The sequence below is a fragment of the Urocampus carinirostris genome, chromosome 11 (genome assembly GCF_059441175.1).
Source record: "Urocampus carinirostris isolate Australia breed hairy pipefish chromosome 11, RoL_Ucar_1.0, whole genome shotgun sequence".
In the NCBI taxonomy this organism is placed as follows: domain Eukaryota; kingdom Metazoa; phylum Chordata; class Actinopteri; order Syngnathiformes; family Syngnathidae; genus Urocampus; species Urocampus carinirostris.
Genome location: NC_142359.1, coordinates 14,779,576 through 14,803,841, shown reverse-complemented (window position 1 = coordinate 14,803,841; position 24,266 = coordinate 14,779,576). Strand labels below are relative to the sequence as shown.

The 24,266-nt window shown below is 42.2% G+C and overlaps 1 protein-coding gene across 4 annotated transcripts; it reads right to left on the bottom strand.

The window, feature by feature from the left end:
- Window positions 1-4,029: 4,029 nt before the first annotated feature.
- Window positions 4,030-24,105, bottom strand: zfta (zinc finger translocation associated). 4 transcript variants are annotated; one of them, XM_088347578.1, is made up of 5 exons: window positions 23,772-24,105; window positions 15,445-15,927; window positions 9,961-10,296; window positions 7,634-7,996; window positions 4,030-4,867 (listed from the first exon to the last, which is right to left on the bottom strand). In XM_088347578.1, the coding sequence occupies exons 1-5, from the start codon at window positions 23,890-23,892 to the stop codon at window positions 4,422-4,424; spliced, it is 1,749 nt and encodes a 582-aa protein (XP_088203704.1). In that variant the 5' UTR covers window positions 23,893-24,105; the 3' UTR covers window positions 4,030-4,421. The 4 variants fall into 4 exon arrangements, with proteins under 4 accessions (XP_088203704.1, XP_088203705.1, XP_088203707.1 ...); XM_088347579.1 differs by having other exon boundaries at window positions 7,634-7,993; XM_088347581.1 differs by having other exon boundaries at window positions 15,445-15,924.
- Between the last annotated feature and the right edge of the window lie 161 nt (window positions 24,106-24,266).

The window sequence follows — 24,266 nt, the reverse complement described above, 5'->3', positions numbered from 1 at the left end:
AAAACAGTCAGATAGTTCAGTCCAACTTATTACCCCCCTAACATTCAGAAAGCTTGCAAAGAAGCAAATACGTGTCGTAGACACGTGCGGATGCGGTGTCCGTACGATGTCACTCAAATGCAAACACTGCTCTCTGGTGGCTTCGCTTTTCCACTGCATTTTACCTTCTCTCGTGATTGACGTCAGCTGGCATTAGTTCATATGACATTGTTCTATAAAGTGTCATAACCCCCCCTACGGGTTGTGTCTAAGAGGACATGATGCACGCTACACCTAAACAGGGCACTATGAAATGGACATTTAAAAAAATGAAGGTACCATTTCCTAATGGTAAATTGTCATGGGAAGAACTTCCTGCACCTGAAAATGTAAGCTACATAGTACAGTCGTTTTTACCCAAGACCTATATGGGATGATACTGTATTTGTCTCAAAAATATTTACACACGCATCGTTTTTTTCCTATGGTAGATGAAATATTTCTTTCATGCTCTGCCATTCAAATGAATAAGATGAATTTATTTCTAAATCTGACTGCTTCACCAGACACTAACCTCAATGCACAAGACCAAATCTTGAGCAGCAACTAGGAACGGCATTTCACATGCTACTTCGCTTTAAGGTAAAGGGAGCTAATCCAGTTTCAACATTCCCTAGTCTTAACCTACAACGGGGCAAGGAAAAACTAAAAAAACCTCAGCTTGAGAAAATTGAAGACTTGAGTAGGGGCTGGAAAAATGGATTGGTTACTCATTGTTTCGATCCTACCTCTCAGGATGCATTGTGCAAGATTTACAGTAATATGACCTCTGAGCTTTTTGGTGTTACCTGTGGCGCTCCACAGGGCTTAGTACTTGGTCCCCATCTTTTCAGTATCTATATGCTTCCGCTCGGTGATATAATCTGCAAGTATAATATTAGATTCCATTGCTATGCAGATGACACTCAAATACTTAGTTTCTCCTTCAATACAACTCGAGACCAGACGGGAATTGGTGGTATGATTTAATCATGGAGGCCGAGCACAGGTAAGAAAATCGATGACGTGTCATCCTCAACTGGTAGTTGATGGCATTTGTTTGAAATCATTTACACTTCATTGAAAACATTCCCAAAGTGATCGCGTAATCATTAGCAGTCGATTGAATCGAAAGCAATCCCTGAGAATGAGAAATTCGGCACGCCATCTTGTAAGTGCGACTCATGGGTTGATTAGTGCAAGCAGAGGTGGGGGAGAAACCCTGGATTGGTCAATTACAAATAACGGTGCATCCAGATAGTGTTTCAAACTAAACAATTTTTTTGTGAAATCTGGACTTTTTGGATTGTTTTGCTTTCAAGACTGACATATGACACAAAATTAGTTACAAGTAGTTATGATATGGCAAACATGATTAATTAGAATAACTTAAAAAATATCTAAATTAAAATATAGATTGGGACTTAACATATACAGCATTATTTTCTAGATCTGATCCCGATTTCATATATATTTATAAATACAAATTCAAAAAAGGTGGACTGAGTGTTAAACTTGAATACTGATTAGGCTACTTAAAGACTTAAAATTACAAAGCCTTCAAAAATAGATACCGTAAATTCTGGACCACAGAGGGGATCTGACTAAAAGCAGCATACGCAAATTAAAACGAAGAAACTAAACCGTGCAGCCATAAAAACTCCATTATCTGCACCGCCTATCCTCAGTAGGGTCGCGGGGGTGCTGGAGCCCATCCCAGCCATTTCAAGGCAGCTGGCAGGGGAGACCCTGAACTGGTTGCATAAAAACTCACTTTTTTTATACTTTTAAAAATCAACGGGGAAATGTCTAGTAAAGTAAGGTAACAAATTGTGCCACGATTAAGACACGAGCACGGCAGTCAATCCTAAATACATTTGCATTAACATTCTTGAAACAAAAATTGTATTAACTAAAATATAAAAGGACTAAAACAACAGTAAGTACACATGCTCAGCTCGGTGACTGATCTTAAGCTCTCTCATCCCTTGCACGCATGACAAAGTGATAGAGAGGAGACTGTATTGCTACTGCTACATGAACAAAATCATAATACGCTTGGAATCTTTCTAACTAGTATCGGCTGATTGAATATGGCAGCAGGTGAATTATCGGGTATATTTTTCCAATTGAGCTAAAAACTGTGACGTCATATTAAGCTGTGATCAGTCCCTTAACTGTTACTCTGATCATTATTTTGTACCCCTCCTTAGTGAGTAACTAGTGTCAGCATGTATAATGAGGTTTATATGGAGCAATATATGCCTCCCCTCTTAATTCTATACCTGTGCAAGGGATGGGAGAGCTTAAAATTAGTCTCATGACTCAGCATGGATGTTGTGATGGTAGTGACTTCTGAATTTTAGTCAGTGCAGTACATTTTTTGTTTTGAGAATATTTTTTGTCTCACTGCTGCACATATGTTCATGCATTAGTTAAGGGTTACAGCTGCAAAGTCCGCAAACAAGCGTCTTAATCGCGTCACAATTTGTCATTTTTCTGTTGTGGGCATTACCCCGCTGATTTTTTTAAAAAGGTAAAATGTGAATGAGTTCATTTTTATGGCTGTTTGAACCTACGCCTTAAAATCCTACATGCCCATACTTCTTGTGTAAATATTGTGTAAATTTTAACCTTTATCTTCTTTTTCTTTTATCCTTACTGTTGTATGTGAAACTGAAGTGCCACGTCCAATTTTGTTGTCACAATATGTTCAACCCATTTTGTAACAATGACAATAAAGGTATATTCTATTCTATATGGCTTTTAATCAGGTGTGCACTGGAGTCCAGAATTTACAGTAATTTTGTGATTGTGGCCTGGGTGTAAAACTTCAGAGTTTTCAAATATTGGTATTTGAATTGGCCTAGGTTTTGGATTTCATAATATAATTATAAGATGAGAAAGGGGATGTGTTGCACATACCATATTAGTATAAAACACATTTTTTCAACCTAAAATGAACCCTCAAAGTGAGAGTGCGCCATAAACACGAGGTCTTTGTTTAAACCGGATCCAAACTCTGGTCGTAAAACCTAGTTGCGACAGCCAGACCACCCTACTCTAACCACTGGGTTACCGGTGTTACACATCATTGTTTCTCAACTGGTGGGTCGGGATCTAAAATTGGGTCGCGGACCCGTTTTCAGCAAAATATTGCTAAGAAGAAAAAACAAGGGGTCAATTTCACTCTTCAGCAGTAGATGGCGATAATGCCTTGCTCGAGTTCTTCTTCCTGTTCGGTCAATCGGCACCGTTTCAATTGTGTTTGAGGGGGACCACATCTCGTTTTACTGTGATTTTGGTTGGTTTTATTTCCCCTTTCGATCCACATTTCTTGTGTAAATATTGTGTAAATTATAACCTTTATCTTCTTGTTTCTTTATATTGTGTAAATTATAACCTTATCTTCTTGGTTCCTTTATCTTTGTTTTCCTTTATCCTCATTGTTAAATGTGAACCTGGAGTGCCACGTCCAATTTCGTTGGCACAATAAGTTCAATTCATTTTGTAACAATGGCAATAAAGATATATTCTCTTATATCCTAAAAATAATGGGGGAAGGAAAAGTGACAATGACTGAGTCAAAGAAGGAAATGATTGCGAAATAGGAAAATGGTATACGAGTGGCATTGAAGCGCTGCTGGAGAGTTCAGTAAATGGTTTAAAAATTTGATTTTTAGCTTTGTACCAGCATACCTACATCATTTAATAATCTATAAGTACACGTTTTATGAATATTTTGATTTTTTTTTCGCTATTTCAAGGCAATTTTAAGGGGCTATATGAAATGTAAGCTTATATGCCAGTATACACGCAACTTGAAGTGCTGGTCATTTTGTTCTTTCAAATTAAAAAGGTGAATATTTTCGATCTCTGCTTCAAACTGTGCAATCTTTTCATGAAATGAATTGTAGAAATGGAATTTTTTCTTGATTTGGGTCGCAGCTTGTCATTAGGGTAAAATGGTGGCTCCTCAAATCAGACCAGTTGAGAACCATATGGATGGCGTTTCGAAAAAGCATCGGGTTTTATATGTTACAATTATATGAATAAATTACATTATCATTGTAACATGTGAAACACACAACCAAATGAAAAATCATCTCTCAAACCGTGCAAATGAAATCGCATCTACTGCCTTTTCATATGTTACCTATACCACCGGTATTACGGTGGTTAGAGTTTGACGCTTTCAGCGGGGCGACCCGGTTTTACCTGTCGCATCCAAACGCAAAATTTAAGCTGGGAACATTTCGATACCGATTTCCAATCGAGGATTACGAGCGCGTGTTGCACACAAGTGAACATTTGACACAAATAAATACACTTTTCCTTCCTTTGAAAAAGGAAAGCAGTCCATTGGGTATTTGGCAAAAACCCGGCACAGGGTGGCGGCGTCCCTATGTGGCGAAGAGCACGATGTCGGTGCGCCCGTGGTCCCCGGCCAGGAAGCAGTCGTCGGCGTGAACCGAGCACTTGGTGTCTCGCTCGTAAGCTCGCACGGCGCGTTGGCGCTCTTCGGCGCTGAGCAGCAGCGATTGCGCGTGCACTTGCTGAATGTGGCGCTTGATGGTGCTCACCTTCATGGTGGCGAGCCCCGCGCCGCACACCATGCAGACCAGGCCGTGACGCCGGCAGTCGTAATCCATCAGGAAGTCCCAACGCCAACGCATCTGGTAGTTGCGCCGCTGGTCCTTGCCCGGGTTGTGGCGAAGGGCGGAGTCATCCGCGGCCTCTTCCTCGACTACAGCGCCCTCTTCTTCGTCCTCTTCCTTGTCGTCAGGGAGCTCGTCCTCCATCGGGGATTCGCTGCTATTTGGGGCACCGGCGTCACTTGTGCCGATTTCTGCAAGACCGGCAAATTGAAAAGTCGGACGAAAGGGAAGAAGAAGGCGTTTTTGCTTGCAAACAACAGAAGGACGTGCCCCCCGATCCTTTCTCGATGTTAGTCAATATACAGGGTGTTTCAAAACATTTGCAGGGTTTGTACTGGTGCTTGAAAACGCCTGGATTTTGAATGTTTTTTTCAAGGATTGAAAAGTGCTTGAAATTGTTGCCATGTTTCTCACTTAAAAATTCAGCCACCACTGCTCTTTGGTGGCTTCGCTTTGCCATTGCATTTCTCCTCTTGTGATTAACAGCAGCTGGCATTAGTTTGGACAGAATTCTTGGACAGAAATCCATTAAAGCCTCATCGCCCAACAGCAAACTTGCATGCTACATCTTAACAGACACTAAGAAATGTGTATTAGCGCAAGAATTACGTAGCAATTGTGGACATTTATCATGTGCCATGCGAGATATCAGGGTAGTTTTTCCCATTGGTAAATTGTAACAGGAAGAACTTCCTGCAACTGAAAATGTAAGCTACAGATTACTGCCAGGTTTGTTTAAAAAACAAATATATCCAAAATGTACTTAAATTCTTAAAATCACTTCTTCATTAAAATATGTAAATCACAGCTATATTTGTGGATCTGCAAAATATATTATTCACACTGGAAATTTTCTTTTAATGGTACTGGAAAAATTGGAAAATTGGCTTTGAACATCTTTAAAAACGTTCTTGATTTTGGCAATGACAAATATGTACAAACCCTGGATTTTCATATCCTTTGAAAATAAATATAATGAATACATGTATTTTTCTTTACCAACTCACAAGCAGAAAATGTGTTTACAAAAAGAAAAAAAAAGTAAAATAAAACAGTAATCTGCTAGAGACTGTTACCCAATATTTGCTTCAATGTGTTTAGCAGGAGCTAGATTACCGATTGTCTTATTTGTGAAATTGTTCCGATAATCCACATGCTTTAGAATTTCCCATTCAAATTTGGAAGAATAAATCTTCAACATTAATACTTTTGCATTTCATTTGCTTTAATCCTGTGCTTTCCTGTGAAGAGGCACATGAAACAACTGGTGCAGGTGGTTAGGACTGCATAGGGCATCTTGGGCCACCCCCTCCCAGACTTGGAATTCATATATGCAGAGTGAGTCAAGAGGAGAGCAAAGGCCATCGCCACGGATCCCAGCCACCCGACCCACAGACTATTTGTGCTACTTCCTTCAGGAAAGCAGTATGGGAACATCACTAAAAGACAGATGCTATTTCTTAACAAGAGCTGTCGAATCTATCAGCTCCTCACCCCAACTTAAGGACAATAACTTATAGGCTGTGAGCCGCAGCACAACACACGTTACTACTGTACACCAAGGTTGCAAATAAAATGTCATCGACATTTTAGGTTTATGACAAAGACAATCTTGAATCTCTTGAGTTTACACCACCAAGGATATCCAATTTGCTGAAACACCCTGTATTTTGACACGTTTGCTTACTAAATATTTGATATTTTACATTAAATATGGCATTCACAAGTCCTTTTCTTTGCTCTCAAATGCTAAAGGTGGGGGAGCGCCGTTTAAGATGTCCTTAAAAAGTTAAAAGTTAAATATTTCCTTTCAAAAAGATATGTTCACAAAGCCTAACTGACCTCAAAGAGCCCTTATACTTTTTTTCCACCGCATTTATCTGCCTTTAGCTCACTTTTATCAGAGCTGTCCAGGGCGGAACACATTAGGTAGGTGGAATGGAGAAAGTCTTCTTGCTCATCCCTCCAGGTTTTTATTTTGTTTATATTTGCTACAGTAACATGAAAATGGTGAAAGCATGAAAAAGCCCAGTGTCAAGTAGAATTCAAACGCTCACCCGAAAGACGAGAAAAGTATTTGGGCGCGTCTAAGAAATGCACGTACTCGCACGTGCGTCATAAGGAGCTTGACGAAAACTCGAATGATGACACAAGCAAGAAGATGACGTAAGAAGAGAGGAAACGGCTTCTTTAAATAAAAAAGTTAAAATGCTAATGTTTTAACTTTTTCACATTTTGTTATTTGATTATAGCATTTTTCCAAATTATAGTTTCTCCGCCCCCTGATCTGCACAATTTTTTTTACAGGTGACAGTAATCTCTGGCTTGTGTCAACATTGCAGCCTCTGTGAAGCTCCTCATAATGCGTATGCAAGTACGTGCATTTCTTAGATGTGCTCGTCGTGCTCTTTTTAGGCGTTTGGACTCTACTTGAAACAGTCTTACCAACAGCATTTTCATGCTACACTAACAAAAACAAACCGCAAACAATGAGGGAAAGAGGATGACGTCACTCTTTCAGCACTCCCCCATTCCTCCTACCTAGTGTGTTCTGCACCAAACAGCTTTGCTTGAAAAAAAAAATAAGCACAAGGGCTCTTTGAACTCAGTTCAAAATTGTTAAAACATACTTAAAGAAAATATTATACTTGCAGATTTTTAAGGACACCCCAAACAATGAACCCCACCTTTTAGCTGACATTATTGTACGCCATCTTGCTGCTATGGGCACACAAAAAAAGGCTTGGCTAAAAAATATGAATAATGGTACGGTTTGAGTCTCTGTAGTTTGTATTGTCCCTTGTGCTTTTGCTCACCCATTTTCGGTTGCACGACATAATACAGCGAGATCGAACGGGCAAACAATACACAATATCCCGTAAAAATAACTGTATTACACAACAAAAGTGCTTATTTCGCAATTGGCTTCCTTCCCCCCGCGAGAGTGTTGCTCTGACCGTCTTGCGCGAGGATGCCGTCGGCACAATACTCTTTGGTCCAGGCGGCGGCCATTGCTTTGCGTTCTTCTTGGCTCAGGTTGAGGGTCTCTGGATGACATTTGTTGATGTGAGCTCTGAAGCTTCGCGCTTGGCTTCCCTCCAGCAACTGCGAGCACACCATGCAGTAGATGCGGCGTCCCTGGGGCCCGTACGCCACCAAGTAGTCCAGTCGCAACTGCCACGTCTCGCCGCAAGCGCCGAGATGGATTTTGGGCCGGGCGGGTCCCGGCTCTGCCGCGTCCGTCCCCTCGTCCCGAAAAGGGTCGCTGCCGTTGCTGTCATCTTTGGGGTCCGATACGCTGGAGGTCTCAGACTTGTCTGCTTCAAACCGTGGAGTAAACAGTTCTCAAAAACCTTCTGACAAACCACTTAGTCCAACAATTACCGTAATTTCCAGACTACAGAGTCCACCGGATTTAAAGATAAGGGCACAAATTTAAGGAAGAAACTCAACTTTGATTTTGTTCAAGCAGCACCGGATTTTAAGCCACAGGCTTAAAAGCGTCGTAAAAAGGAACTCGTTCACGTCCATTTCTTACGTTTTAATAAGAATAACAGTGGAGAAATGACAAGTTAAGAAAAGTAACACATTGCACTGCAATTGAGATATTCTGCAGCTCTCAATCTTAATCAACGAGTGTAGCAGTTAATGATAATCTAATTTGCAATAAAATAAAACAAATCGAATGTACTGTACTGACTAAAATTCAGAAGCCCGTACAATCACAACAGCCTGTATACATGCAGAGACTGATCTTAAGCTATCCCATCCCTTGCGCACATGACAAAGTGCTAGAGGGGAGACCAGGTAATAATACTACTACATAACAAAATCATTGTACATAAATGCTTGGAATCTTTCTCACATGTAGTGTTGGCTGATTTTATATTTTAGCGTCACTGGGTATATTTTTCTTATCAGGCCAAAACGTTAACCCGTCCTTAGTTCGTAACTAAAGTCGGCATGTACAGTATAACGTTTTTATGTAGTACTATCAATACTTGGTATTCTCATTATCACTTTCTCATGAGTGCAAGGGATGGGAGAACTTAATACCAGTTACTTGCCTCTGCATGTATAGAGGGTGTTGTAATTGTACGGGCCTCTGAATTTTAGTCAGTACAATGAGATTGAGATTGTCGCTTTTGTCGCATTTCTGTGTATATGTTGAAGGATTGTATACATTTTACTATAAAGGATTTTATACGATTAAATACAAGTTACATTTATCGAGTGCAATGAAAATTTTCACTGAGTGGGCTTCAGGTCACGCTGTTCCGAATTCGGAATGTTTTGGCCGGGGAATTTTGATAACAGGACTCTGACGAAGGACGTCAGGCATTGTTTTGATAAACGCTCTGCTGGTTTGAGTTTCTCTAGACATCGAGGCGAGGGGGCTTTCCTGGCACGCCCATGGGAAGAGCCTGCACACCAGCTTGCGGAAAAAACGTGGGCCGAGGTGAGAAGCAGAAGATCGAGAGAGGAGGCTTGACGGAGACTCGAGCGACACTAATTCGGCTAATTCGATGGAGTTCACTTAGTTAAATTGTTCAAGAAATTAAATCTGCTCCCGTGTGGAAATGCCGCTCTCTTGTCCATATTTTCCCATCAATAAACGAGCGTGCATTGTTAGGAGAATGTAGGTTGTGTTTGGGTTAATGGAGTCAGATAACTAATTCAAACAATTTGGTAAACGGTACATTTTAATAATTAATTCCTAACAATGTTAATGGCAATTTAATAAATATTGTCTGCTGCGCTAGTTGATGAAGAATAAATGCTGCGGACACTGTTTGTACACGAGTGTCTAAATTGTGGCACATGGGTTAGCTTTCTGTAATCAACATTTCCCCACTGATTCTGCCAAGCCCGTTCACTTGGCTGTGATTTTACTAGACGGTGGATTTGCATACTCTGTCATCCTTTCATGCAAGTTACTAATTAGCTGATGAGGAACTACCAAGGGGAATATGTTGAATTTTTTAACTTTGAAATTCAGAGCACTAGGCAGAAATCACGTTGTGTCATCACCCTCTGCGGGTCCTTGCGATACATTGTTTAGAATAAACAGTTCAATTCCCTGGTCGGCACCATTTTAAGCCAGCTGCTAGGCACCTCCCAGACCATTCAAAGGGCACTGCACTTTGAAAAATCTGCAAGAAGGGCCCGTCGTGACTCTGATGTTGCCGCACACACCGGCAGTGTTTGAAATGTAGAATAAAAAGAAGGGAATTGTAGTCTGGAATTTACACTTCATGCCGTGAAAAAGGTAATTGTGGCTCACCATGGGTTCGAGCCCAGAACTGCAGGACGCAGTGCTTCTCTTCGGAGGTGTAAACGAGCGACTCGGGGTGGTGCTGAAGCACGTGGCCCTTGATGTGGTCCAAATGCAGCGAGGGAAGCTCGCTGCCGCACAACATGCACAGCAGTCGGCCCTCCTCCGCCTCGTACTCCATCAGGAATTCCTGGCGGAACCATGCGTGCAGCGACGCGTTCAGGTAACACTCCAGCGTGCGGGCTTCCTCCGCCGACACCTTTGACCCCGCGTCGGCGTCACCCGCCTCCGAACCGGGAGAGAGACTCTCCCCTTGCTGCGGCATCCCCTCGGGGCTGACCGTCCCTGCAGCGGGTGAGCATGAGAGGCATATACAGTAATCCCTTGCTATTGTGCATTATCTTTTGCATTCAGTTTGGCAAAACAATCGCCCTGCCCCTTTTCTGCCTGTGTTTGCCTGAGATGCAATGATGGTGCCATCGGAGTTGTACACATACGTAATATGGCTGGATAAACCTATGTACCCGTGAATATATTATAATTTCGAGTTTCTTTGAAAGCCATCACGTTAACAAAGCCCTCGGGCCGAAAAATGCCTCAGTAACCAGGGCTAAAATGCAGGTTATGATGCCTTCTAACGCCAACAAAGTTAGACTTCTCCACCCGCTAAACCTGCTCTGGAGACGCATGTGGCTTTTTGGCGCTCCCTAGTGGCTCCCTGGCACTTGTTCAAAAATGTTTGATAATGGAAACATACATGTTTTCTGTAGGACAACCAGACACCAACAATCTTATTGTTTTCGCACAAATATAGATGGATACAATATGTGTTTCCCTCCCTGTAAGGCTTAGGGTAGGGCTTTTAATTGTGTGCTGCTCCAGATATATATTTGGTAGGGTTTTTAGTCCAATATGGCTCGTTCAACATTTTGGGTGGCTGATCTTTGCTTAAAAGAGTGTAAAAGTAATTTCCAAAACCTCCACATGATGTTAAAAAAATGTCCATCCACCCATCTATCCGTACGGCTTATCCTCAGTAGGGTTGAGGGGGTGCTGGAGCCCATCCCAGCTATCTTCGGGCACTGGGCAGGGGGACACCCTGCCAGTAGCCAGCCAGTTGCAGAGCACACAGAGACAACTCACTCACTCATTCACACCTAGGGACAATTTTGACCGGCCAATTAACCTAACGTGCATGTTTTTGGAATGTGGGAGGAAACCGGAGTGCCCGCAATCACGGGGAGAACATGCAAACTCCCCCCTGGAAGGCTGGTAGCTGGATTTGAACCCATGACTTTAGAACTGTGCTGCGAAGCGATAAACACCCAGCTGCCGTGCCACCCCGACTAAAAACATAGTGTCCTTCTAGTGGAATAAATGCAGCAGTTAGCATAACTCGTGAGCATAATTCGTTAGCATGTAGCCATTGGCATGAATTGTTAGCTTGTAGCTGTTAGCATGAATTGTTTGCATGTAGCCGTTAATATGTAGCTGTTAGCATTACTCGTTGGCATGTAACCGTTTACTCATGAGATTAATCCATGTCCAATTTTTCTGCATTTAAATATTTGAACCTCTAATCCAAATCAATTTAGTTACACGGTTTACTAATGATTATTCTGCTATTTCTGTATATGTAATGAAATTAGACTTTGGCTAGCGATTAGTGAGTCAATTAATTGTGTAATTAATGGATTGGGTCATAAATTAAACGTGCATACGTTGAATAAAAACAGAATAGAGTAGCCTTTTATGCCATCGATAACAAGAAATTATGCATGGCACTCGACTCCAGGATAAACAAGTAAAAAAAGACTATATAGGATAAAAAGAATATCAGGATAAACCAGCAGAAGATGACGTGGTAGTGCTTGGAGACTGGCCATTGTAATAATAGTCCAATGCACATTGAGCAGGAACAAAATTCCCAGATGAATCAATAAATTAGATATAAAAATAAATTTATCGCAGTCTGGCATGTTTGTTTAGGGTGTTGATGGTCCTTGTAAAAAAAAAAAACGGTCTCTAAAGTGAAAAAGTGAGTGTATATCAGCCAATTGTGGCAATTATTTTGCACGCATGCATTACCAGACGCTAGAGGGTGCTATAATGAAACAGCCTTCACGGTGCGCACGAAATCATCATATATTAGTAGTAGTAATTCTAGGAGCCACGCGATACATAGAAGGGCTTAATGTACTATTTTGTGTATTAAAAATGATGTTGAAGGGGTGATTGATATATAAAGTCCGACAATTTTGCTTCCGCGTACCAGCATTTATACACGGATGACGTCATTACGTAAGCGACGTCATGAGCAGGCTTGATTTTTTTATCTTTACCAATGTGACGACTCTGACAAGTTATTTTATATATATCAGCGTTTTCAAGCTCACAAAATGCTCGCACTGTCGTTTGAATAAGGCAAAATTTATGTCAGGATAAACGCATGATAAAAAAATCTTTTTACAAATCACGGAGCCGTTCGACGCTTCAAAACGAGCAGTGCGGAACGGAGACGCCATTTAACCCAAAGAATTCGAACCCAATTTGAGCTTCAATTTACACAGAGTGATTTTCAAAATTGCGACTTACGAAAGGTTTGGCTTGGAGACGCGGGTGTCTGGTTTGTTGCTGAGCAGGCTAGCATGCTTGTGATAAGTGAGCTTCGGCACAGCGAGATGAAGACAAAAAACAAGGCTGCTGGAGCGTGCCGCCAGCACCTTAAAGGGACAGTGTGTGTGTTCGCCCTTTGCGTGTCAGGCAAAAGCACTGAGTTGGTGCACAAATCAAGAGCTTAAAATAAACAAGACAAAGTTAAGTACAGGAGCTCCGTATGGCCAGGGCACCAAGACCTAAAGGGATCAAATGGATGTGGCCCAAACCTTTATTCTGTGTGGACCTCCTCCCAGTCAGGCCCTGCCACTTATCACACAAATGAAGCGGTTTGATGAAACCATCGTTTTTTAACCTTCTTTGAGCAAAGGCAAACTTTTTTCATAAAAAAAAAAAAATCTGCATTCCCCTTAAAAAATGGTTAAAACTTAATTCCTGGCACCAGTTTCATTTTTTTAAAATCTAAAATGCACGTGCTCAAGGTAGTATTCTAAATATTCTACTTCCTGAGGCCATCTTCCGATTGGAATCATCATTGTAGCCTCAGTCAAGCTCAGTCAACCTCTTTCAAGTGCGTCACTCTCTTAGATGCCCTCACATAAACTCTTCTTTTTTATATATTTGGACTGTATTTGAAACAGTAATTTTCTTACTTTCACCATTTTCATCCTGGAGTAAAATAAAACAGGGACATCATTCTCCACTTCGCGTGTCATGATTACTGATTCGGGGCACCTGCGGCTGCCCCGTTGGCGCCAACAGCCACGATACCTGATTGGTCCTGAGCTACTGGGGCGGCAGTAGCTCAGGAGGTAGAGCGATCGTTTTAGGATTAAGGGATCTCAGTTCGAATCCCGGCTTGTCCGTGTTACATGCCGAAGTGTCCTTGGGTAAGACACTGAATCCCCTACACCCCCAATAAGCAGGTTGGTGCCTTACATGGCTGCACAGATCACGGCCGCTATTGGGAAATGTGAAGCACAATGTAAAGCGCTTTGGGAAGTCATTGACTTGAAAAGCGCTATATAAATGCAGATCATTTCATTGGCTGTTGGACTCTTTTTAAACTCCCGTCTTCCGAAAGGAAGCCGTCAGACCGTCTGCAGACCTATACTCTCAGCTAGGCAAGCATTTGTACTCTCCGACATTATCCTGCCCTGTTTTCCTGCCTGATACCAGTTGCCGACCTCTTTTCTGGACCCGTTTCTGTTTTGCTCCCCCGTCCTGGCCATCGACTGGTTTTGTCGCTGTCAACGATTACCCTCGCTCGACACGGAAGTTCCACTTCCGCGTTCCTGCCATCTGCTACCCGTGACCAACGATCATAGGATCGTGGATGCAAGCACTGCTCTCTTTCTTAATAAAAACTGAGTAAAACGAACGCTATTGGGTCTTGTCTCCGTTTCTGGTATGTGACATTGCTTTCTTCCCTCCAACCTAATGCGCTCCATTGGCCGGAAGACAGATGATAAAGGTAAGTTAAAAGCAGATAGGCGCGGTGAAAAAAAAATGCCATACAAACTAATGCCAGCTGTCATTATTCACAAGAAAAGAAATACAGCGAAGCCTCCAGAGAGCAGTGTTTGCCTCATTGTTGTGAAACATGGCAACCATTTAAAGCATTTACTGGCACTTCCCCAAAAATTAAAGCACTTTTTGATCCTTGAAAACATAATATTGAAATTCAAGCAGGCAGCGCTGCGGCGCAGTGGTTAGCGCTAAGCGGCACAGTTCTAAGGTCTTGGGAACCTCCTTTGTGGGTTCAAATCCAGCTACCGGACTTCCTGTGCGGAGTTTGTATGTTCTCCCCGTGCTTGCGTGGGTTTCCTCCGGGCACTCCGGTTTCCTCCCACATTCCAAAGACATGCATTACAGGTAGATTGCTGGTCCAAATTGTCCCTAGGTGTGAATGAGCGAGCGAGTTGTCTGTCCCTGTGTGCCCTGCGATTGGCTGGCAACCAGTCCCCCTGCCCACTGCCCGATGATTGCTGGGATGGGCTCCACCACCCCCTCGACCCTACTGAGGATAAGCGGTGCAGCTAAGGAGATGAGATGAGAAATTCAAGCATTTCCAAGGATTTCAAGAACCAGTACGAACCCTGTATATTCAGGCAGAGATTTCTCGCGCCATTGGAAAAACATGTTTGGCGACAATAATCGACAATAGGATTATTGTTCAAAAACGTGCAATTAGAACCATACACAGGGTAGCATATCGAGATCATACTAATATTTTATTCCTGCAGTCCAAATTATTGAAATTAGATGATTTAGTAAACTACTATTTAAGGTCAACAAAAACATAGTGCCAGAAAACATCCATAAATTATTCATTCGGAAAGAGGGAAATTATAATTTAAGGGGCTGGGGTGAATTCATAATCCCAAAGGTGAGAACCACCAGGAAAAGTATGTGTGTGTCTGTGTGTGGAGTCAAGCTTTGGAACAATTTACAAGACAAGATCAAACGGTGTCCAACTATTCACTTGTTCAGGTTTAGATACAAAGGAACATTCCTGGCGGAATACAGAGATGAGGAGGGTGGGGTATGAGTGATACGAGAGATTGGGAATAGTGAGTCTAGTTAACTTTGTGTTATTGTTGCTATTCTTCTATCATAACTGTTATTATTAATATCATTACAATTGTTGTATTTGGTGGGCAAGATAAAGGAGTAGGTAATATAAGCATTTGCTTCTTACTACCCCTTTTCGAACATATTATGTAACGTTATTTTGTTGTTGAGTTACTGTTTGTGTTCTGTTTTTATTTTGATGTTCGAATAAAGTTCATTCATTCATTGTCGACTATTTCTATTATCGTTTTTTATCAACCAATTCTCCGATTTTTGTGCGTTTGTCACTGCGAGGTGCCTCACCGTCAGGGTGTCGGGACTCGTCGGGGTCGGTCTCCCCCTGCGGCGAGAGCGGCACGAGCGTCGCGCCTAGGCTGAGGTGGCTCTCCCAGCCGGTGCGGATGACCTCCTTGTCGGCGGCGCTCCACAAAATGGAGTCGGGATGTTTTTGGCGGATGTGGCGCTTGATGGTGCTCAGCTTGAGCGTGGCGAGCGAGCTGCCGCACACCATGCAGATCATGCCGTGCCGCAGGGGGTCGAAGTCCATCAGGTACTCGTTGCGCCAGTACTCGTGGTAGTAGCGCCGATGGTCTCGGCCCGGGATGCGGCTCATGCCCGGCCGCGATGCCCGGCGAGCCCTGCGGCCCTCCGGGGCGGGCGCCAAGGACAGGATCGGGGGCCGGTCCGGGCTCTCGCTGATGCTCCAGTAGCTGGTGCCCAGGTATTGCGCCGGGCCGGCCTCGGACTCGCTTTGGCCGGCGTAGCCGTTGGCGAAGGTGTCATCTGCTGGAAAGACAGCAACTGTAAGTCAAGTCCTGATTTTTGGCAGGGCACCCCGGATTTAGTGTTTCCCATAGGAAGATTCTCGCGGGTTGAATTGGTCCTGCCATATTCTCATAAACTTGTATTACTATATACCAGGGCCTCTAACCTTTTTAAAGCTGTTAGGAATTTAATATTAAAATGTACTGTTTACCAAATTGTTCGAATTAGTTATCTGACTCCATTAACCAAACACATCCTACATTCTCCTAACAATGCGCGCTCGTTTCTTGATAGAAAAATGAACAAGAGACCGGCATTTCCACACAGGGCAGATTTAATTTCTTAAACAATTTAACTAAGTGACCTCCATCGAATATATGGCCGAATTAGTGTCGCTCGAGTCCCCGTCAAGTCTCCTCTCTCGATCTCCTTCTTCCTTCTCTCGACCCACGTCTCTCCGCAAGATGGTGTGCCGGCTCCTCCCATGGGCGTGCCAATGAAGCCCCCATGTGGGGTCCACCCCCTCGCCTCAATGTCTGGAAAAACTCAAAACAGGAGAGCGTTTCTACGTCATCAGGGCCTTGATCTCCAAACATCGCCTGCCGTCCCACGTCAGGGTCCAGATATCAAAATTCCTCAGCCAAAACATTCCGCATTCGGATCAGCGTGACCTGTCATTGAACTTCAGCCTACGCGGTGAAAATCTTCATTGCACTCGATAAATGTAACTTGTATTTAATCGTATAAAATCCTTTATAGTAAAATGTATAAACTCCTTCAAAGCTGAGAGCTACTTATTATTACTAATTAGCGCAACTGGCACCCAGTTTGACATGCATTTCTAAAATAACTACTCTTTACTATGTTGTTACTATGTTGTTACTATGTTATTACGAGGTAATTATTTCAAGTAGGGTTAAATAGACTAAGTCAAACATTGAAACTATAATTTTGCTAGAAAATCATAATGACCCAGCCAACTTGTCCGCAGGTACCTCAGCTGAGGTGCCAGCTGGCACAGCGTTGGAGACCACTGCTTTCATATCCTCGTTTGCAGTAATTAATGACATTTTTACGAAAGCCCTCTACTCGCACCTTGTTTTGAAATCATTATTCATCACAAAAATGAGTCAAAATGAATCTCTATTATCCTAAATACCTGTGGGAAGGAGACAAATTTAAAGTGGGTGCCAAGGTTAAAACTTGAGATGTATTAAACTAAAGAAAGTAAGAAACACACTCTGAGTCGAAGATTGATTTTGGGTAGCCCTTTGATCAGAAATGCATCCCACCTGAACTTTCCCCTAGATCTGCTTCCAAGATCGGCTCAGAGAGAATAGACACCCATCCGATAACTACTAGCCCGTTTATTCAAAACACAGGCGTAAAACAGCACACCTGATTGGCTAAAACAAGATCACATGGATACATGAAACTGACCTGATTGGCTTCAACAAAATCGCATAATTAATTGGAGCGTTATAATGCTTGTCGCTAGATGGCGTGCAAGCACAATAATTTAACATGAAGAAAAGTGAAACTTTTTTAACATAAAAGAACAATGACTTACTGTAAACCTAGTTTGGAAGGGGAGGCAAGCTTGTGACCAGACTTCCTGGCACTTAAGTGAAGGACATCTCAATAAATAGCGGGGCCTAAGATGATACAATTGTTGTAAAAATACAAACAGCACCTGCATATAATCTCTGGCTTCTTTAAGGTACTTTTGAGGATAACATAATACAAAGGCACATTCAAACTATAATCAAACTATAATTTCCCTTACATAGGAAAAGTGACGTAAGACACAACAAATAACTCACTGGGTCCACAAACAATTGGATGAGAATGATCACTTTTCTTGTTAAAAAGCACGCTTCGTTTTATTTTCTCCTTCACTTCCAGATCATTTTACGTAATATAACTGCAATCGGATTCATCAGAGCAATATCTATGATGTTAAAAATCACTGCAGATTTGACGTTTAATATCTCCTCTTAAATGGATTATTTGATCAAAACGTACTTTTAGATCTTTCTTTTTGGGACTGGTATTGTAAGTGTATTTTAAGGTTTTTAATTTCTTGGAATGGGTAGTTGTAAACGTGTTTTTGGAATATCACCACCATCCGGTTCATTGGACGGCCGTTTTGGCATAGGTTCCAGCATCCATGGCTAGTAAATCTTATTATTGTCAAGAAGTTTAACATCCACACTTCAAACAAGTAAAACTTAAAAAATGGACACAAGACATCCCAGAGTTTGTTGGAGAGCCCACCGCGCCTATCTGCTTATATCCTACTTTTATCATCGGTGTTCTGGCCACGCAGTGCATTTCATTGGAGGAAAGAAGGTGGGGGGAATGATTTCACACGTGTGGATGCAGTTTTATTTTACTCTGGGATGAAAATGGTGAAAGTAAGAAAAGGAAAGTTTCAAATAAAGTCCAAATGCCAACCCAAACCCCTAAAAAGATGAAATAGTTTATTTGAGCGCATCTAAGTGAGTTACATTGGAGTAAAGAAGGTGGGGGGAGTGATTTCACACGTGGGGTTGCAGTTCTCTCTGACTCTAGGATGAAAATGGTGAAAGTAAGAAAAAGGCTGTTTCAAATACAGTCAAATGCCAACACAAACCCCCAAAAAGATGAAAAAGAAGAGTTTATTTGAGCGCATCTAAGTGCATTACATCAGATGAAAGACGGTGGGGAGGGGATGATTTCACGCGAGTGTTGGGGTTTTCTTTTATTCCCAGATGAAAATGAAAATTAACAAAAGGACTGGTTAAAACATAGTCCAAATGCCAACCTAACCTCCCAAAAGAAGGAAAAATACTTTATTTGAGAGTGTATAAAAGGTGTCGGGAACCTCATATATGGCTCTTTTAATGAGTACCGGTACATATGGCTCGGTGATAAAATTGAACTGATGTAAAACTCTACTGTAGCATTTCATTTCTGATAAGAGGATAATCAAATCTAGTGCACAGAGGCTGAGGCTGCGCTATTGAAGTAAATGGTTCAGTCCAGTATTTAAAGAGGATACTCTTCACTACAGTTCACAGTTTTACATCAACAGACGTCGTTTTGGCTGTACATCGCTGAGGAATCCTTTATATGGAAGCTTATTAAACAATTTCAGTTCACTGTTGAGACACTTTATGGTGAAAATCCACAAACAAACTGTAAACAGCCAGAAACGCCCGCCAAGCACTCAGAGCAATCTGATTGGGTGAGCAGTAGGGGTGGGCGGAGCTATGCGCAGAGCCAGTCTGCCCAGTGCTTTCTGCACCAAGGGTTTGGTTTCTTTAATTGCAGTACTTTGAGACATTTTTAACAAAAGAACTCTGCTTGCATCTTGTTTTGAAACAATTATTTATGTTGCGGTAGGGAAACAACTTTGAAATGATATGTTTGTTGATATGGGACACAAGCTTTGGCATTACTCTTATTTCATAAAGTTTATCAAATCGTATTTCGTCACACAGTGGAATAAAATGCATTGAAAACTTGGATTTTTTATGGAGAGCAAGTTTCGTGGTTTTCTGAAATGTGTCTGAAAATATATGGTATCGCCCTCTCTCTCAAAAAAAAAAAAATAAAATATATATTTTGCTAAAAGGTTCTCCTGCCTTATAGATAGACCTGTAGGTGCGATGATGATTTCAGCCAGAAGGTGGCGTCAGCAAGTAGATTGTTTTAAGGTTACTGACCCAAAGAACCATCCATCCATTATCTGCACCACTTATCCTCAGTAGGGTCGCGGGGGTGCTGGAGCCCATCCCAGCTATCTCCCGGCAGTGGGCAGGGGACAACCTGAACTGGTTGCCAGCCAGTCGCAGGGCACACATGGACAGACAACTCACTTGCTCATTCACACCTAGGGACAATTTGGACCAGCCAATTCACCTGAAATGCATGTTTTTGGAATGTGGGAGGAAATCGGAGTGCCCGGAGGAAACCCACACAAGCACGGGGAGAACATACAAACTCCGCACAGGAAGTCTGGTAGCTGGAATTTAACCCATGACCTTAGAACTGTGCCGCACACGCGCTAACCACTGCGCCGCCGTGCTGCCCCACCCAAAGAACCATCGAAGCAAAAATATTTGTATTGTTTATTTTTTTGAGAGAGCCACACTATGTATTTTATGACAAACCTCAACAAGATTTCCAAATTCGTCAGCACATTTTATGTCACTGTGTGATGTTTGACGATTTGATAAAATCTATGAAATGATTCCTGCAGTTACTTGAAAGTGTTGAAGCTTATTTCGACCGTTATTTTCAATGGTTTCAAAACAAGGTGCAAGCAAAGTTATTTTGTAAAAATGACACAAAATTACAGACATATTCACCTTCAGTACAGACCGGGGAGGAGTGACAAGGTGTGCACGCCTTCGCCCATTCTTACAGCTCACCCAATCAAATCAAAAGAGCTTTGCTAGAACTTTTGGGTTTTTGAAGTTTGTTCTGTGGTTTTCATTATGAGGTGTCCCAACAATGAACATAGAATGGGCTTTCATATAAAAGATAATTTAGCGATTAAATGGGGCCTGTTGGTGTGATACTTTGACTATAAACTGTAGTTATAATTGTGTCTACAGACGCTGGCTGCCCCATTTACGAATGAGATCGTTCGTAAGTTAAATTCAGTGCTATATTTTGTACGTTTAAGGCTTGGATAAGTAACCTGTATTGCTTTGTACAAAAAAATAAATGTTTCATAAAATAATATGTTCTATAAAGGATAAATAAATTTGAGTTTAACTTAATTTTGGAAGATGCGCTTCAAGAGGTCCTCCTCTGTGGTAAAAAGTGGCCAAAAAAGACATTCAGACCATATTCTCAACCGCATCAAGCTTTCTTATTCCACTTTTCTTTCAAAAGAAACGGCTCGCCTCTTCTTTACACTTTACACCAGGGGTGGGCAAACTTTTTGAGACGCGGGCCGCATTGGCTTAAACATTTTTTGAAGGGGCCAGGAGGAGAAAAAAAATATTGATTCAATTTTTTGTATATAGCAATACAGTCTCGAATACAAACCTCAGCAATACCGGAGTGTAGCTCCTATGCTGTTAGACAGAGGAAAGAAAAGCTACTGGACTTGTTCTGGGTTTGAGGAGTGGTAATATTTATTTAGTTAAATATGTTCAATATCGAGCAGCATGGCGAGGCAGTGGTTAGCGCGTGTGCGGCACAGTTCTGAGGTCATGAGATCAAACATTCCTCTGTGGAGTTTGCATGTTCTCCCCGTGGGTTGCGTGGGTTCCTCCGGGCACTTCGGCTTCCTCCCACATTCCCAAAACATGCATGTCAGGTCAATTGGCTGGTCCAAATTGTCCCTAGGTGTGAATGAGCGAGCGAATTGTCTGTCCTTGTGTGCCCTGCGATTGGCTGGCCACCAGTTCAGGGTGTCCCCTGCCCACTGCCCGAAGACAGCTGGGATGGGCTCCAGCACCCTCGCGACATTACTGAAGATAAGCGGTGCAGATAATAGATGGATGGATAGATGTTTTATTTATTTTTCAGTTTGATAGCCGGTCATCTACTCTAATTTTGTTGTTAATTTATTTTTAGTAGCAAAATTTACGTTTATCTACACTGATAGGGTTTAGAATTAGAATTTTCACTACGATTTACAGTCAAGGTGTCACACAAAAAACTTATTTTGGCTGTACAACGCTAAAGAATCCTTTATATGAAAGCTCACTATATAATCTGTGTGGCAGCACGGCGACGCAGTGGTTAGCGCTTGTGCGGCACAGTTCATGTCATGGGAACCTACTCCGTGGGTTCAAATCCAGCTCCAGACTTTCTGTGCGGAGTTTGTATGTTCTCCCCGTGCTTGCGTGGGTTTCCTCCGGGCACTCCGGTTTCCTCCCACATTCCAAAAAACATGCATTTCAGGTGAATTGGCCGGTCCAAATTGTCCCTAGGTGTGAATGAGCGAGCGAGTTGTCTGTCCCCGTGTGCCCTGCGATTGGCTGGCAACCAGTTCAGGGTATCCCCTGCCCACTGCCCGGAGATGGCTGGGATGGGCTCCAGCCCCCTGCGACCCTAATGAGGATAAGCGGTACGGCTGATGAGATGAGATGAGATGAGATATAATCTGTGTTGAGATACTTTTTGATAAATCCATGGAACAAATTGTAAATACACCAAAACACTGGAAAGATAACAAAGTTATTTGATTGGGTGAGTAGGAGGGATGGGTGCAAAAAGTGCAAGCACTCCCTCCCATTTCTTACTCCGTCTGCGCCAAAGGTAAGTACATCAGGCTCCTTGTTCTCAGAATGTTGTGACGTTTTTACAAAACGTTACTGCTGTTTACTGCTTGCATCTGGTTTTGAAACCAATATGTATGAAAAAAAAGGGGTCAAAATTAGTTTAACCGGTCTTGAGTAATTGCAAGAAAGAGACAAGTTTAAAGTGGAATTTTTGTTGATTTTGGGACACGGGCTCTGGCATTATTCTCTTTTCATAATTTTTATCAAATCATCAAAAATAAGTGTGGTGAAGACTAAGCTTTTGAGTCATAAGAGCAAAGAAAACGTAATGATTAGAATCGTTATTTCTGAAAAATACATGTTTTATGAATATTTCCAGGTTTTGTAGCATTTTCATATTTCTACTTTTGACAGGAGATATATTAAGGAGAGCAAAATCTTTTAGGATATTTAAGTTTTTTTTAAATATATACATTGACATAGGAGCAAAGGAATTTGAATGTTATTTTAATGTTAAGTTGTTTAAGTTAACAAGATATTTTTATTTACAGCAAAATAATAAATACTGTATAAGTAATTTAAGGTTTAAATTTAATATTCTTGTCTGTTTTTATTCATATGTGTGTTCCAAAAAAATTCAGTTTAAGTGTGTTCAATAAATGTTTATCCTGGTTGCCCCGCGACCTTAAGTGTGTTTTGAATTTTGGCCCCTTGTGCAAATGAGTTTGACATCCCTGCTTAAAGGAACGTCCGGTTATTTTTTGGCATCCCGAGAAAACTGTTTATACCTCCCGTTTTACGTAAGACTATTGGTTGTAAGTAGGGGAGCGTCTGTATAATAATAATATATATATATATATATATATATATATATTATATACGCACTAGACCAAACTATATGAGCACATATCACATTTACGACAATCTGCTCTTAATGCAACAGCCATCCATCCATTTTCTGCTCCGCTTATCCTCACTAGGGTCGCGGGGGAACTGGAGCCACATGGAACATTGCATCAAATAATTGCACAAGTTCTATTTTATCTCCTAGTCATATGTACTCATGAAAAGAGCCATGCATGGCTCGCCAACCATATGTTCCCCGACTCCTGAAACATTTTTGTAGGAATGCAAGCCACTTACTTGACCTTGGTTTCCTCCATTTATTTTCCTGGTTACATTGTTCATTTATCATAAACAAAATGTAGTAATTTTATTGAAAATCTGTTTGTTTGGTATTTTAATAACGTATTTGGTTTGAAGTCGTCCAAAAGTAATTCAGAGTATTTAATTTACATTACTGGAATATTATGGTATTTGGATTACTTTAGTGATAAGATAGTAAACTGTAACAGATTATATTTTTAAAGCAACCCTCCCAACCATGGTTGACAGGTTGTTTTTTTCTGATGCTTTAATGCTAAAGCTAACCGGTTAGCTGCAGTGCCGCAAATATCCACACGATGGCGTCCGAGGGTCCCTCTTTGCAGTTAAGCCTTTGTTTACAGGAGCCCACACAGACTGAGGGGCCAAGCTGTAAATTGGGGCCATCCCGCTGACAATGGCCGTGGATTTGACAGGCACGCTCGCGTCAAAAACACAACATTTAACGGCCTTTTAGAAGCCAAGTCAGCTCACCTCCCGAGTCGCCGTTGCCGCAGGCCGCCTCTTCCTTCTGCTCTTCCCCGCGTACGGTTAATGAGAGCGGCTCCGAGGGAGCCCGTTCAGGACACCGCGGTTCGGCGGCGTCGGCGTCCATCCCGCGCGGTGGCTCCGCTTCCTGGACGTGTCACGCGCGCACGAGCACGTCCGCGGCGAGCATCGCAAAGCGCGTGCTCGAGGAGGCGCGTGCGTGCGCGATCCCGTCAATCTGAACCAGAACCTCCTGACAAGTTAACTTTTCATCGGCTATCCCGCGGAGTGGGGGAAAAGACACACTAAATGCAAGAGCGAGGGGCTCCAGTCGCGTATTTTGAAGACTATTGCTTGTCTTCAGGGTGGGGAGCCGAACGAGGGGCCCCTGGGGCTCCTTAAGGGGCTCCTGGGTAAATTTAAAGAGACAGTACCGCCTCCGCGAGAGGCCGGCGCCGCTGTTGCGTCAACCAAAGTTCGTTGCTTGACAACGAGTGTCAC

Coding starts and splice junctions, on each gene's coding strand:
- zfta (XM_088347582.1), bottom strand. CDS start 23,892: ATGGACGCCGACGCCGCCGAACCGCGGTGTCCTGAACGGGCTCCCTCG. Junction 15,925..23,771: donor CGGCAACGGCGACTCGGGAG/GTGAGCTGACTT, acceptor TCTTTCCAGCAG/ATGACACCTTCGCCAACGGC. Junction 10,335..15,461: donor GGGGAGACCGACCCCGACGA/GTCCCGACACCC, acceptor CACAATAGCAAG/GGATTACTGTATATGCCTCT.